Source organism: Sapajus apella, unplaced genomic scaffold (genome assembly GCF_009761245.1).
Source record: "Sapajus apella isolate SASKATOON/1434 unplaced genomic scaffold, GSC_monkey_1.0 scaffold83, whole genome shotgun sequence".
NCBI classification, from domain to species: Eukaryota; Metazoa; Chordata; class Mammalia; order Primates; family Cebidae; genus Sapajus; species Sapajus apella.
The window spans coordinates 4,707,250-4,723,858 of NW_022437023.1; the positions used below are offsets into that span (position 1 = coordinate 4,707,250).

The 16,609-nt window shown below is 43.4% G+C and overlaps 2 protein-coding genes and 1 non-coding gene across 3 annotated transcripts in view; 1 reads left to right on the forward strand and 2 right to left on the reverse strand.

Annotated features, from left to right (window-relative positions):
- The window catches only part of LOC116533716 (transmembrane protein 217-like), a 42,840-nt gene extending 27,620 nt beyond the window's left edge, over positions 1-15,220 (reverse strand). The window contains exon 1 of the mRNA XM_032253604.1: positions 14,602-15,220. The gene's annotated coding sequence lies outside the window, so the exon portion shown is untranslated. The remainder of the gene's footprint in view (positions 1-14,601) is intronic.
- LOC116533761 lies at positions 7,182-7,285 on the reverse strand. The gene has a single exon (XR_004261440.1). It is a non-coding gene; the product is annotated as a small nucleolar RNA U13 (small nucleolar RNA).
- Positions 14,745-16,609, forward strand: part of TBC1D22B (TBC1 domain family member 22B) — a 78,041-nt gene continuing 76,176 nt past the window's right edge. Inside the window, exon 1 of the mRNA XM_032253603.1 lies at positions 14,745-15,013. Coding sequence (XP_032109494.1) covers positions 14,958-15,013 — 56 coding nt within the window. The 5' untranslated portion in view covers positions 14,745-14,957. The remainder of the gene's footprint in view (positions 15,014-16,609) is intronic.

Here is a 16,609-nt window from a genome sequence, read left to right on the forward strand (position 1 = left end):
GAACCAGGACAGTAGATTCCAGGGTAAAAAAAAAAAAAAAAAAAAAGCGCCACAAAACTCAGTGCTGCTGTTTAAGCCAGTGCAGTGAGTGGCCGCAGGGGAAAACAAACAGACCCCGGCGCCTCTTCAACAGGCGACTGGAACACCAACTTAAAAAAGGCTCTGAGGCAGGGAGCCAGGCGATCAGGCTCGGCTGGTCCCACCCCACAAAAGAACAGCAACCAGAAACTCTGGATTGAGAGTTTCACAGCAAGCGCAGCTGAACCCGGGACGGTCCAGCTCTGTGGGGGAGGGGCGTCCACCATTGCTGAGGCAGCCCGCCGTTGCCAAGGCAACCCGCCATTGCTGAGGCAGCCCGCCGTTGCCAAGGCAACCCGCCACAGCAGAGAGACTCCGCCTCAACAAAGTAGTTCTAACTACACCCATATAAACAGGACTGCAGGGAAGTTCACTCGGCAGCTGGGCAGAGCCCACAGCAGCTCAGCAAAGCCTCTACAGGCAGGCAGTGACTAGGCTGCCTCCTTGCTGGGCAGGGCAGGTCTGAAGGAAAAAAAAAAGAAGGCAGCAGCATAACGGAAACTCATAAATAAAGCCCTAAATCCCTGAGACAGAGCACCTGGGAACAAAAAGCAGTTTATGAGTTCTGCTGCAGCAGACCTAAACGTACCTGCCCAGCAGCTCTGAATGAACAACAGAGCTCACAGCTCACCATTTGAGCTCCTATAAAGAAGAGACCGTCTCCTCAAGCAGCTCCCTGACCCCTATATATCCAAAGAGATACCTCATAAAGGAGAGATCAGATTGACACTAGGCGGGTATCCTTCTGGGACAAAGATAGCAGAAGAAGAAAACTGGTAACAACCCTTACTGTTCAGCAGCTGCTGCAGGTGAACCCCAGGCAAGCAGGGCTTGGAGTGAACCTCAGCAGACCTACAGCAGAGGAGCCAGACTGTCAGAAGGAAAACCAAGAAACAGAAACAACCTCATCATCAACAAACAGAATGTCAATCTGAAAGATTTGAGACCCAATCTGAAAGCCAGCAACTACAAAGTCGACAGGTGGATAAATCCTTAAAGATGGGAAGAAACCAGCGCAAAAAGGATGAAAACACCTGAAACCAGAACACCTCTCCTCCTACAAGGGATCACAACTCCTCACCAGCAAGGGAACAAGGTTGGAGGGAGAACGAGTGTGATGAAATGACAGAATCAGACTTCAGAAGGTGGGTAGTAAGAAACTTCTGTGAACTTAAAGAACATGTTCTAACCAAATGCAAAGAAACTAAGAACCTTGAAAAAAGATTTGATGAAATGCTAACGAGGATAGACAAAATAGAAAGGAATATAAGTGAATTGATGGAGCTGAAAAACACAACATGAGAACTTCGCGAAGCATGCACAAGTATCAACAGCCGAATTGACCAAGCAGAAGAAAGGATATCAGAGGTCGAAGATCAACTCAATGAAATAAAACGGGAAGGCAAGACTGGAGAAAAAAGCATAAAAAGGAATGAACAAAATCTCCAAGAAATGTGGGACTATGTGAAAAGACCTAATCTACGTATGATAGGCGTACCTGAATGCGACGAAGTGAATGAATCCAAGCTGGAAAATACTCTTCAGGATATTATCCAGGAAAACTTCCCCAACCTAGCAAGGCAGGCAAACATTCAAGTCCAGGAAATACAGAGAACACCACAAAGATATTCGTCAAGAAGAGCAACCCTAAGGCACATAATCGTCAGATTCACCAGGGTTGAAATGAAGGAGAAAATACTAAGGGCAGCCAGAGAGAAAGGTCGGGTCACCCACAAAGGGAAGCCCATCAGACTCACAGCAGATCTCTCAGCAGAAACCCTACAAGCCAGAAGAGAGTGGGGGCCAATATTCAACATCCTTAAAGAAAAGAACTTTCAACCCAGAATCTCCTATCCAGCCAAACTAAGCTTCATAAGTGAAGGAAAAATAAAATCCTTTGGGAACATGCAAGTACTCAGAGATTTCGTCACCACCAGGCCAGCTCTACAAGAGCTCCTGAAAGAGGCTCTACACATATAAAGGAACAACAAGTACCAGCTCAACTAAAGGGCAAAACACCCAGCTAGCACCAAAATGGCAGTATCAAATTCGCACATAACAATATTAACCCTAAATGTAAATGGACTACATGCCCCAGTCAAAAGACACAGACTGGCAAATTGGATAAAAAGCCAAAACCCATCGGTGTGCTGTATCCAGGAAACCCATCTCACATGCAAGATACACAAAGGCTCAAAATAAAGGGATGGAGGAAGATTTACCAAGCAAATGGAGAGCAAAAAAAAGCAGGAGTTGCAATTCTCATCTCTGATAAATTAGACTTTAAAGCAACAAAGATCCTAAGAGACAAAGAGGGACATTACATAATGGTAAAAGCATCAATGCAACAAGAAGCGCTAACCATCCTAAATATATATGCACCCAATACAGGAGCACCCAGATACATAAGTCAAGTTCTTAATGACTTACAAAGAGACTTAGACTCCCACACAATAATAGCAGGAGACTTTAACACCAGTCAATATTAGACATATCAACCAGACAGAAAATTAACAAGGATATCCAGGACTTGAACTCAGACCTGGACCAAGCAAACCTAATAGACATTTACAGAACTCTCCACCCCAAATCCACAGAATATACATTCTTCTCAGCACCACATCACACCTACTCTAAAATTGAATACATAATTGGGAGTAAATCACTCCTCAGCAAATGCAAAAGAACGGAAATCGTAACAAACAGTCTCTCAGACCACAGTGCAATCAAGTTAGAACTCAGAATTCAAAAACTAACTCATAACCGCACAGCTTCATGGAAACTGAACAAGTTGCTCTTGAATGTTGACTGGATAAACAATGAAATGAAGGCAGAAATAAAGATGTTCTTTGAAACCAACGAGAATGAAGACACAACATACCAGAATCTCTGGGACACATTTAAAGCAGTCTCTAGAGGAAAATATATAGCAATAAGTGCCCACATGAGAAGCAAGGAGAGATCAAAAATTGACACCCTATCATCAAAACTGAAAGAGCTAGAGGAGCAAGATCAAAAAAACTCAAAGTCTAGCAGAAGACAAGAAATAGCTAAGATCAGAGCAGAACTGAAGGAGATAGAGACACAAAAAACCCTTCAAAAAATCAATAAATCCAGGAGCTGGTTTTTGGAAAAGATCAACAAAATAGACAGACCACTAGCCACATTAATAAAAAAGAAAAGAGAGAATAACCAAATTGATGCAATAAAAAACGATAAAGGGGATATCACCACAGATTCCACAGAAATTCAAACCATCATCAGAGATTATTACAAACAACTCTATGCACATAAACTAATAAATCTGGAAGAAATTGATAAATTCCTGGACACTTGCCTCCTGCCAAGCCTAAACCAGGAAGAAGCTGAAACCCTGAACAGACCCATAACAAGGTCTGAAGTTGAGGTAGCAATTAAGAGCTTACCACCCAAAAAAAGCCCAGGTCCAGACGGGTTCACAGCCGAATTCTACCAGACATACAAAGAGGAGCTGGTACTATTCCTTCTGAAACTATTCCAAACAATACAAAAAGAGGGAATTCTTCCCAAATCATTTTATGACACCAACATCATCCTGATTCCAAAACCCGGCAGAGACTCAACAAGAAAAGAAAACTTCAGGCCAATATCCATGATTAACATAGATGCAAAAATCTTCAATAAAATACTGACAAGCCGATTGCAACAGCACATCAAAAAGCTTATCCACCATGATCAAGTAGGCTTCATCCGGGGATGCAAGGCTGGTTCAACATACATACGCAAGTCTATAAACGTAATTCACCACATAAACAGAACCAAAGACAAAAACCACATGATTATCTCAATTGATGCAGAGAAGGCCTTCGACAAAATTCAACAGCCCTTTATGCTAAAAACCCTCAATAAGCTAGGTATTGACGGAACGTATCTCAAAATAATAAAAGCTATTTATGACAAACCAACAGCCAATATCATACTGAATGGGCAAAAACTGGAAGCATTCCCCTTGAAATGTGGCACCAGACAAGGATGCCCTCTCTCACCACTCCTATTCAATATAGTATTAGAAGTTCTAGCCAGAGCAATCAGGCAAGAAAAAGAAATAAAGGGCATTCAAATAGGAAAGGAGGAAGTCAAATTGTCTCTATTTGCAGACGACATGATTGCATATCTACAAGACCCCATCGTCTCAGCCCCAAATCTCCTGAAACTGATAAGCAAGTTCAGCAAAGTCTCAGGATACAAAATCAATGTGCAAAAATCACATGCATTCCTATACACCAATAACAGACTTAAAGAGAGCCAAATCAGGAACAAACTTCCATTCACAATTGCCACAAAGAGAATAAAATACCTAGGAATACAACTAACAAGTAACGTAAAGGACCTCTTCAAGGAGAACTACAAGCCACTGCTCAATGAAATAAGAGAGGACACAAACAGATATAGAAACATTCCATGTTCATGGTTAGGAAGAATCAATATCGTGAAAATGGCCATACTGCCCAAAGTAATTTACAGATTCTATGCTATCCCCATCAAGCTACCAATGACCTTCTTCGCAGAACTGGAAAAAACCACCTTAAACTTCATATGGAACCAAAAGAGAGCCCGCATAGCCAAGTCAATTCTAAGCAAAAAGAACAAAGCGGGAGGCATCACACTACTGGACTTCAAACTATACTACAAGGCTGCAGTAATCAAAACAGCATGGTACTGGTACCAAAACAGAGATATAGACCAATGGAACAGAACAGAGGTCTCGGAGGCAACACAACGTATCTACAACCCTCTGATCTTTGACAAACCAGACAAAAACAAGCAATGGGGAAAGGATTCCCCATTCAATAAATGGTGTTGGGAAAGCTGGCTAGCCATGTGCAGAAAGCAGAAACTGGACCCCTTCCTGACACCTTACACTAAAATTAACTCCAGATGGATTAAAGACTTAAACATAAGACCTAACACCATAAAAACCCTAGAAGAAAATCTAGGCAAAGCCATTCAGGACACAGGTGTAGGCAAGGACTTCATGACCAAAACACCAAAAGCATTGACAACAAAAGCCAAAATAGACAAATGGGACCTAATCAAACTCCACAGCTTCTGCACAGCAAAAGAAACAGTCTTTAGAGTGAATCGGCAACAAACAGAATGGGAAAAAATGTTTGCAGTTTACCCATCTGACAAAGGGCTGATATCTAGAATTTACAAAGAACTATAATAGATTTACAAGAAAAAAACTAACAAGCCTATTCAAAAGTGGGCAAAGGATATGAACAGATACTTTACAAAAGAAGACATACATGAGGCCAACAAACATATGAAAAAATGCTCATCATCACTGGTCATCAGAGAAATGCAAATCAAAACAACATTGAGATACCATCTCACGCCAGTTAGAATGGTGATCATTAAAAAATCTGGAGACAACAGATGCTGGAGAGGATGTGGAGAAATAGGAACACTTTTGCACTGTTGGTGGGAGTGTAAATTAGTTCAACCATTGTGGAAGACAGTGTGGCGATTCCTCAAGGACCTAGAAATAGAAATTCCGTTTGACCCAGCAATCCCACTACTGGGTATATATCCAAAGGATTACAAATCATTCTACTGTAAGGACACGTGCACACGAATGTTCACTGCAGCACTGTTTACAATAGCAAAGACCTGGAACCAACCCAAATGCCCATCGACGATAGACTGGACAGGGAAAATGTGGCACATATAAACCATGGAATATTATGCAGCCATCAAAAACGATGAGTTTGGGTCTTTTGTAGGGACATGGATGAACCTGGAAACCATCATTCTCAGCAAACTGACAGAAGAGCAGAAGATCAAACACCCCATGTTCTCACTCATAGGCAGGTGTTGAACAATGAGAACACATGGACACAGGGAGGGGAGCACCACACACTGGGGTCAGTTGGGGGGAAATAGGGGAAGGACGGTGGGGGGTGGGGAGCTGGGGAGAGATAACAAGCAGAGAAATGCCAGATGTAGGTGATGGGGAGGAAGGCAGCAAATCACACTGCCACGTGTGTACCTATGCAACAATTTTGCATGTTTTTCACATGTACCCCAAAACCTAAAATGCAATAAGATAAATAAATGGAAAAAAAAAAACGAGGGAAAGATTACACAAGATTCTGCACAGTGGTTACATATGAAAGAGAGAGAAAAGGGGAACGCCCATTGGAAGGGACCCCCAAGTGGCTTCTAAGGTATTGGTAATATCTTGTTGTATAGCATGGGGAGTGGGTACACGAGTGCACATGTTATTCATCAAACTGTGCATATTAGTTTTATACATTCTTTTGCGTGTCTGATATATTTAACATCCCATGAGAAAATTCTATTATAGGTGAGGACATGGAGCAATGGAAACTCACACTCACTGCTGTGAGGATAAGTTGGAAAAGCCATTTTGGAAAATATTTTGCAGTATCTAGTAAAGTGGAAGTTGTACATGTTCTGTGATCTAGCAGTGCCTTTCCTAGATATTCCTAGGTACTGTACCTTAAAGCAGTGCTTTTCAAACATGCTGATCATAGCCTCTTATTGAGAAATACATTTTACATCACAACCAAGCATTTCTCTTTCTTTCAGGCGCGTGCATACGTACACACACGCACACAAACAGAAGTGTAAAAAGGCTGGGAAAAATGTTTGCAAAACAATTCCTACCCCTATTACATGCAGCATATTCTGATATGTTCTATTTCTGTCTATTCTGTTTCATTAAAGGTCTCGACCTTTAAGTTTACTTTAACTCATTAGTAGTTAATGCTATGGAATGTTTGTGTCCCCTCAAAATTGGATTTAGATGTATATATTGAAACTAATCACCAATGTGATGGTATTAGGTGGTGGGGTATTTGGGAGGTGATGATGGTAGATTACTGCCCTTTTAAAAGAGGCTCCAAAGAGCTGCCTGGTCCTTTTCACCATGTGGGGACACAGCCAGCAGGTGCCATCTATGAACCAGGAAATGGGGCCTCACCAGACACCAAACCTGCTGCCATCTTGGTCTTGTACTTCCTACCCTCCAGAACTATGAGAAATAAATTCCTGCTGTTTATAAGCTACCCAATCTATGATATTGTTTTTATTTTTTATGTCAGACAGGTAATACGCCTACATCTTAACAAGGTTTGAGGGAGGTACATCTCACACATGGACATAAACATTCACTCATCTCGCTTACAAACTGCAAAAGGACTGATCTGTGATATTTTGTTATAGCCTGAATGAACTAATAAAGTTGAGAAACCATAATTTGAAAAAATTGCACTAGAGAAAATTTTCCATGAGATAATGTATAAAAGAATGTTGACCAAGCAGTGTTCAGAATAAAAATAACTGGAAATGAGAATTGAGGAATAGTCACATAATGGAATGATATATTGCAGTTAAGATGAGTAAACTAGAGCTCAATGTATTAACAGAATGTTGAGTGAAAAAGCCAGTTGCCGAAGCATATGTACAGTATGATGCTATTTATAAAGTTTCAAAACATGAAAAACATGTTGTTTATGGATACACACATATGTAAAAAAGTCTAAAACACGCATGGGAATGCGGAACATGTAACTCAGAATTGTGGTTTCCACTGGAGAGAGGGAGTGGAACTGGATTAGAGAGGAACAAAATAGAACTTTAATTATATTTTAAGGTTTTTTGTTTCTTAATCTTTTTCTTATTTGTTCCTTATTATTTACTGCAGGAGATGGCAAACTACCAATTATGGGCCAAATCTGGTATGCTATTTTTATATGATCTATGAGATAAAAATGGTTTTTACATTTTTTAATTGTTGAAAAACTTGAAAGAAGAATAATATTTCATGATATGTAACATAAAGTGCAAATTTCAATGTGGATAAATAAAGTTTTATCAGAACACAGCTCCGAGAGCTTATTTATTGTCTGTGCTTGCTTTCACACTGCAATGGGAGAGATAAATAGCTGCCACACAGGCCGTATGGCTGGTAAAGCCTAAAAATATCTACAATCCTGCCCTTGTTAGACGTTTGTTAACCCCTGGTTGACATATATACATATATGTATACATACATATACGTGTTGACATATATGTGTGTATATACATACACACGTGTGAGGGTGTGTGTGTGTATTTTTTTTTTTTTTTTGAGACAGGGTCTCACTCTGTCACCCAGGCTGGAGTACAGTGGCACAGTCTCAGCTCACTGCAACCCCCACCACCCGGTCTCAAGCGATCCTCCCACCTCAGCCTTCTGAGTAGCTGGAACCACAGGTGTGTGCCACCACACTCCGCTAGTTTTTTGTATTTTTGGTAGAGATGGAGTTTTGTGATGTTGCCCAGGCTGGTCTCGAATTTCTGAGTTCAAGTGACCCACCTGCTTCAGCCTCCCAAAGTGCTGGGCTTACAGGCATGAGCTACCATGCCCAGCTATATTTTATAATATTAAAAATTACGGTAACATTAAAGAAAAGTTTCAGAAGTACCAAAATGTATAATTCTACCCTCTACCAAAATTCACTTAATTGTCCATGTTTTCTTCCCATCTTTGACAAAACCTATATATTCTTATTGAAGTCATGCAAAGATATTTTATATTCTACTTTTTCCCTGCTGTACATCATTTCATACACCTTTTTGATGTGCTATGCAACATTCACATTTGCCCTCTTTAATGGTATAACGTGGTTCAAGTTTATAAACTGCACACCATAATGTATGTAACTGCCTTCTCATGTTTAACTCTTCATATTCTTTTCATTTTCCACTGTTTATTACTGGTTGCAAGACAAAGACTATCTCTGTACACAGAGATTTTCCCCTTTCTTCTTGCCAGCCATGGTGACTTCTTTTCTTAGAATAAGTTCTTAGGAATGAAATACCTAGTTTCCCCCCCAGCCCCCAAATTCTAAAAACTCTTTCTTCCTCTCTTTCTTCCTATAACCTCTTGCTTTTTCAGTCTTTTTGCTTATCCCTTTGCCTTCTCTAATATAACTGATCTCTGCCATCGGCTCTTAGAGTGGTTGTTTAGATACTGTAAAGTTCTCTTGCTCTTAAATCCCAGTTTGACCTCACTGTGTCTTAGGTGGTCCAGCACTGCACAGTGCATTGTGAAGGCTGCTCCTTGCTCTAATCTCTTAACCCTTCCCCTTGTTAAGCGTCTACTTCCTTCCTTCCATTCCACTTCTTTGCTAAGGTTAAAGTCTGCCAGTGATCTCTCTGTAAGTCCAAAAGCTTTTTTCTCTCTTTTTATCTTTCTACTGGAGCTCCTGTCCTGAAGTGACTTTCCTCCTATAGTTCCTCAGGCCTTTCTCTTTCCTTTCCTTTCCTGTCCCTACACAAGGATTATCTCTTTCATAACACTTTCTCTCAGTAGTTTAACCCGCTCTTGAATGAACATGAAGTTGGGTGGGGAAAAGTAGAAACTTACAGGCAAACAACATTGAGAAGCCACTACTTACAGTTTCGAAAGAAACTCTTGCGATAAATTCAACAATCACAGGCCATACTATACTAGTAACAGAAGATCTACAAAGTGAGGTCCATGGCTCAGCAGCATCAGTGTCACCTGGGAGCTTGTCAGAAATGCTCAGTTGTGGGCTGCATCTCAGATCTACTGAATCAGAATCTAGGTTTTTAATATAATCCTCGGTGATTCACACGTGCAATGTAGCATAGGAAGCAATGGTCTAGTGGACAAGTGAATACCTGCCAAGAAGGACCTCCATCAAAAAGCCTCCAAGGACCCCTTGGGAACCTCAAACCAATGATTTACACCTCTTGCTAGGCAAGGATGGCTGCCATAGCTATCAGCCCTCTGACGACAGCTACCAACCGATCTCCTGAATAGGTGAGGCCCTCCCTCCCTCATCATTCTAGGTACAGGCACATTCCTTTGAAGTTGCAAAAGAGTTTGAAGAATACAATCTTTCTCCGAGAAGAAGACTCTTCTTCAACTGAGAGTGTAGGCAAGGATATAGAATCATTGATAAAGTGGACACATCCTACTAGGGGTTAGGAAACACTGTTTCCATCATCTTTCCTAACAAAAAATATGTGAATAACATAGAACTGAAAGACAAGACATATTTATATTCTTCGTTCTTTCACTCGGTAAATATTTACTGGGGCCAGGCACAGTGGCTCATGCCTGTAATCCCAGCACTTTGGGAGGCCCAGGTGGGCGGATCACCTGAGGTCAGGAGTTCGAGACCAGCCTGACCAACATGGAGAAACCCCATTTCTACTAAAAATACAAAACTAGCTGGGTATGGTGGCGTATGCCTGTAATTCCAGCTACTCAGGAGGCTGAGGCAGGAGGATCACTTGAACCCAGGAGGCGGAGGTTGAGGCGAACAAATCTTGTGCCATTGCACTCCAACTTGGGCAACAAGAGTGAAACTCCATCTAAAAAAATAATAATAATAATTAAGCACTCATTATGTGCCAAACACTATTCTAGGTGCTGGGATACAGCAAGGAACAAAGCAAAGTCCCAGCCTTGGTGGAGTTCACATTCTAAGGCACCCAGGCATATTTTCCCAATATGCCAGTCTCCAACCTTTTTGGCACCTGGGAGCAGTTTCATGGAAGACAACTTTTCCATGAAAATTTTGGGGGAAGGGGGTTTCAGGGTGAAACTGTTCCACTTCAAATAATCAGGCATTAGATTCTCATCAGGAGTGCACAACCTAGATCCCATGTATGAGCAGTTCACAATACGGTTCACACTCCTATGCTGCTGCTGATCTGACAGGGAACAGAGTTCTGGTGGTAATGATTGCAAGCCCACCAGCCGCTCAACTCTTGCTGTGCAGCCTGGCTCCTAACAGGCCACAGACAGGGGGCTTCTATTTTAGGGGATAGAGATGGACAGCAAACAAGTATATAATATGGCCTGTAGTGATAGCCCTTTAAGTAAAAATAGAGCCAGGCACAATGGCTCATGCCTGTAATCCCAGCATTTTGGGAGGCTGAAGAGGAAGGATCATTTGAGCCCAGGAGTTCGGGACTACCCTGGGCAACATAGGGAGACTCTGTCTCTACAAATAATCAAAAGATGAGTTGGGTGTGGTGGCATGTGCTGTGGTCCCAGCTACTCAGGAGGCTGAAGTAGGAGGACTGCTTGAGCTCTGGAGGTCAAGCCTTCAGTGAGCCGTGATCACGCCACTTTATTCCAGGCTGGGCAACGGAGTGAGACCTTGTCACGATAAATTAAAGAAAGAAAGAAAAAGAAAAATAGAGCAATGTAGCCACTATTTAAGATGGGTGGTTAGGGAAGGTCTCTCCAAGATATAGACAGTTGGGTATGTGCATGAAATGGGGAAGCAATGCATTTAGGGGAAGAGAAGTCCAAGCAGAGGAAATGGTTAATGCAAAGGCCTTGAAGTAGAAACATGTTTAGCGTGTTCAAGGAACAGCAGAAAGACCAATGGGCATGGTTGGAGCAGATTAAGCAAGGAAGACAGTGTCATGAGATGTGACTGGAGAGGCGAGTGGAACCGAGTCATGTAGCATCTTTAAGGAGCTTGGATTTTATGCCAAGTACAATGGAAGCCATGGCAAGGTTTTGAGCAGAGAAGTGACATGATACGGTCTGTTTCTGGGCTGGGTGCCATGACTCGTACCTGCAATACTAGCACTCTGGGAGGCCAAGGCTGGCAGACTGCTTGAGTTCAGGAGTACAAGACCACCTGGGCAACATGGCGAAACCTCATCTCTACAAAAACACAAAAAACTAGTTGGGCATCGTGCTGTGCGCCTGTAGTCCCAGCTACTCGGGAGGCTAATGTGGGAGGATTGCTTGAGCCCAGGAGGTGAAGGTTGTAGTGAGCTGAGATCGTGCCACTGCACTGCAGCTTGGGTGACAGAGCAAGACCCAGTATTAAAAAAAAAAAAAAAAAAAAAAAAAAAGCAGCGAGACAAATAGCAGGCCACTGTAAGTGGGTGTGTGGTTGGTTAAGATTCGGGTTGTCAAGTGATAGTGGTGGTGAAAAAGGTTCCAGCAATCTCAGTTTCCCTAGCAAATACTATTTAAAAAGCCATCACCAGGTAATTGATGTGAATTTTTAAAAAATCTTAGAGGGGAAACTGATACAGAAAACGAAGTGTAGAAATAATGGGCTTCTTCTCTGGGCTGAGTGCTGCTAACAACATCCCCTGGGAATCAGTGTTATTTAACATTTCATAAAAGATTAAGAAAAAGGAATACTTTGAGATAGTTCTAGGTACACAAATTATACTTTCCTTTCCACATAGTAAAATGTCAAATCAATAGGGAGCATCTTCTGGAACATCTCTAAAGCCATGTGTATAAGCTGGAAAGTGGCAGGTATCTTGTCACATGGATGAGTGTATGGCAGCTCACATAGGGGAAGACAATTCAGAGGATACCTTTAAGACGATGGACTCTGAACTGCCCGTTGCCACCAAGATAAGGAATCTGGAAGTTGTTTGAGATTACTACTTCAAGACATCAACTCTTCTAAAGCCCAAACAGCCAGCAAAAGTTCTGGCTGTCTGGAATAAAGACAAAACATCCACCTTAACAAAGCCTTAGTACATTCCTCTTTGGGCTTTGTGTGCAGTTAAGAAAAAGAAGCACCTTCTAGAGAAAGGCAGGTAAAATGATTAAAAGAATAGTGGGGTGGCTGGGCGCAGTGGCTCATGCCTGTAATCCCAGCACTTTGGGAGGCCAAGGTGGGTGAATCACGAGGTCAGGAGTTCAAGACCATCCTGGCCAACATGGTGAAAACACATCTCTACTAAAAATACAAAAATTAGCTGGCTGTGGTAGTGCGTGCCTGTAATCCCAGCTACTTGGAAGGCTGAGACAGGAGAATAGCTTGAACCAGGGAGTTGGAGGTCGGACTCCAGCCTGGGTGAGAGAGCAAGATTCAGTGTCAAAAAAAAAAAAAAGAAAAGAAAGAGGGGCTTCCCCTCCCCTGCCCTGGGTTAAATGGCCATAAAGAAGACAAGATGAACGTGTATAAAAGCATTAAAGATTCAGAGAGAGTAAAAATAACTCTTTTCATAGAATCCTATAATTCTAAAATCTGGGGACAGAAGAAGCTTGAAAATGGGAGTAATGGGGCCAGGTAATCCTGGCTCATGCCTGTAATCCCAACACTTTGGGAGGCTAAGGCTGGCAGATCACGAGGTCAGGAGATCGAGACCATCCTGGTAACATGGTGAAACCCTGTCTCTAATAAAATATGAAAAATTAGCCGGGCGTGGTGGCCGGCACCTGTAGTCCCAGCTACTTGGGAGGCTGAGGCAGGATAATAGCTTGAACTGGGGAGGCAGAGGTTGTAGTGAGTTGAGATCACGCCCCTGCACTCCAGCCTGGTGACAGAGTGAGACTCCATCAAGAAAAAAGAGAAGAAAGAAAGAAAGAGAGAGAGAGAGAGAGAAAGAGAGAGAGAGAGAGAGACAGAAAGAAGAGGAAGAAGAAGAAGAAGGAGGAGGAGGAGGAGGAAGAGGAGGAGGAGGAGGAGAAGGAGGAGGAGGAAGGAAGGAAGGAAGGAAGGAAGGAAGGAAGGAAGGAAGGAAGGAAAGAAAGGGAAAGAAAGAAAGAAAGGCGGGTAATGAAGAAACAGTCACTGGAGGACATATAAAGAAGGTCCTTCTTTGGCTGGGGCCAGGGGTCAGGTCTTTAAGCATTCTCCAATGTGTGGAAGGACATGGGGTCGGGTCTTCAAGTATTCTCCAATACGTGGACGTACATGTGGTAGCTGTGAATGGGGGGTGGGGGGACCCCTCAACAGTTCTTCGATGGGACAAAAACCACTCTAGACTGGTGCCCGCCTTCTCTCTGTCCCCAAATCACCACGGAATACAAGCACAGAAACTCAAAAACAGCAAAAAACACCGACAAGATATTCAAAATGCTAATATTAAATCTCATTGTCTGTGAAAATTAAACTGAAAATGAATCCAAGGGTGCAAGATTTATAATAGATTAACAAGGGAAATTAAGGATGTTGGTGGGGCCGGGAGGAGATGCATCCTTAACTTTGTGATTCACACAATGGAGCTATACTGTGTCCTTCAAAGAAATGGTACTTGGTAAGCTGAGTTGGACGGCTATCACAAACCATTTCCTATACACTGTTAGCATAGTCAGAAAGTGAGAGTTATGGACTGACATCGGGATTAGATCATTTGAATTTTTCACCCACAACACAAGTCCTTCCATCGTTTTCAATAAACAGAGCGAGAGGGAGACTCTGATGAACCGTTGCTCACGTGTTGAACAGTTAGCAACTCCGGGCTATCGGATCCCTGATGACCTTCCTTCAGAAAAACGAACGGACATGTAAACGGAACGAGGAAGGGGAGGGTAATAACCAGTGTCACTGAGTTGAGAGATGTTAAAAATGGACCACAGTCAACACATGGGCCCTTACTTTTAGGTTAAAGATTCCTATATATAAATACATATTATGCTCGCCCTTGCCAAAAAATATTAGACTCAGGAAATTCATTCCTCACGAAAAAAATAATCCCCTCTCTTCCATTCCTTAGGTCCCTTACTTTACCTGCTTCTTCCCTCTCGAGGGTAGGAACTTTGAGCCCCGCCTCTCTGCTCCTCCAAGCTCCGCCTTCCCCATCCACCTGTGTGCCCTGCCCCTGACGTTACCCGTTGGCTTCAGCGGCTTGCAGGATTCCGGCTCCCGATTGGTCGGCCCATCCACAGTTTGCGCAGCTCACCAATGGCAGCGGCGCTGGGTGGAGGGGTGCCCACATCCAAGATGGCGTCCCCAGGAGCTGGGAGTGGGTGACCGGCGGCGGGGAAGCGGCCTGGGTTGGCCCTCAGATTGCGGGGTCTGGGGGCATCTCTCCAGGCAACCCCCTTGGCCCGCCTACAAGGCCTTTCCCCGGCCAGAGCAATGGCCGCTGAGAACAGCAAGCAGTTTTGGAAGAGGAGCGCTAAGCTGCCGGGGAGGTGAGCCCAGGACGCTGAGAGGGAAAGGGGATTGGACCAAACCTTTCCAGTTCCTAATCCCTAATCCCGCGGGCCTGGAGCGCCCCCGAGGCCGGAAGACTGGTTTGGGGAAGCCGGGCTGGGGAAACTGGGGCTGCCTGGTGGCGGCAGGGCAGCTGTCAGGCAGAGGAGCGAACAGCGAGCTTTGGGGACGGCTGGATGTGGGTGTAGACCGTGGTCTGGGGGCGGAGGTTTCAGGAGGGGTGACCTCAGCTGGAAGGTGGCCGAAGATTGGGCGCAACCCGCAGTGGAGTTGGGTGAGAAGTCAGTGTCGGCCCTGGTCTCGGAGGTTCATCCCCAGAGCTGCCTCCCACTGTAATCAGAACTCCCTCTCAGGGGTCTCCACCACGCACAGGTGGTTGCTCGCTTGAGGATGGCCCCTTCCCTTGCTCCCCTAGCTGGACACTTACCCGAAGGGTTCTGGTGGGAGTTTGTGGCCGCTTGCCGAGAGGGTTAGGCAAGAAAAGTGAGGACAATTCTCAAGCCCGACCTTACTTTATCTTGAGTTGGCCCTTTCCCACTAGGAATTAATACAAGGCGACCACAGAATCAGGGTTTATTCCTTTGGCATTTTCTAAGGATTTGTCCAACCCCAAGTGACTTCTTCCCTCCTTGCATTGTAATGCTCTTCTTGTGCAAATGCACTAAATCCTTTCATTCTTCAGTTGTTTAGCTGGAGAGCAGACCTCCTAAGACTACCCCCCACCCTCTTTTTGGTGTATGGGACTTTTAGCAAATTACCCATCCATCAATCTATTGGTTTACTGTTTCAGTTTATTTTGGGGAGAGTCCTGAGAAGTATAAGGAAGAGTGTGTATTTCAGTCGTGAATTTAAGATTTCTGCCAGCCACAGTCTACTTGGTGATGAAATTCATGTTTGGTTGTGCCCCATGTGCTACCTTTTCTAGTGGATTCAGGTTTTTTCCTTCTGAGATAATCTTTTGAACTTGTGACGTTTTTTTTTTTTTGAGACAGAGTCTCTCTGTTGCCCAGGCTGGAGTACAGTGGTGTGATCTCAGTTCACTGCAGCCTCAAGCGATTCTCCTGCCTCAGCCTCCCTAATAGCTGGGACTACAGGTGCACGCCCCCACGCCTGGCATATTTTTGTATTTTTAGTAGAGATGAGATTTCACCATATTGGCCAGGCTGGTCTCAAACTCCTGACCTCGTGATCCACCCACCTCAGCCTCCCAAAGTGCTGGGATTACAGATGTGGGCCACTGTGTCCAGCCGACTTTACTTATTTATTTATTTATTTATTTATTAAGCAAGAGAGAAATGAGGGTCAATAGTGGCTAGATAAGAGCCTTAATTTTTTTTTTTTTTTTTTTTTTTTTTAATGAAATAGAGACAAGGTCTCACTCACAATGTTGCCAGGGCTAGTCTGTAACTCCTGGCCTCAAGTGATCCTCTTACCTTGGCCTCTCAAAGTGTTGGGATTTCAGGCGTTAGCCACCATGCCCCAGCAAGTCTTATTTTATTAAGGATCCGACTTAGGACATATGGAGAATAGGGTGGAAATCAGCTTTTAGTAATATTTATTAAACTAATAGGAAT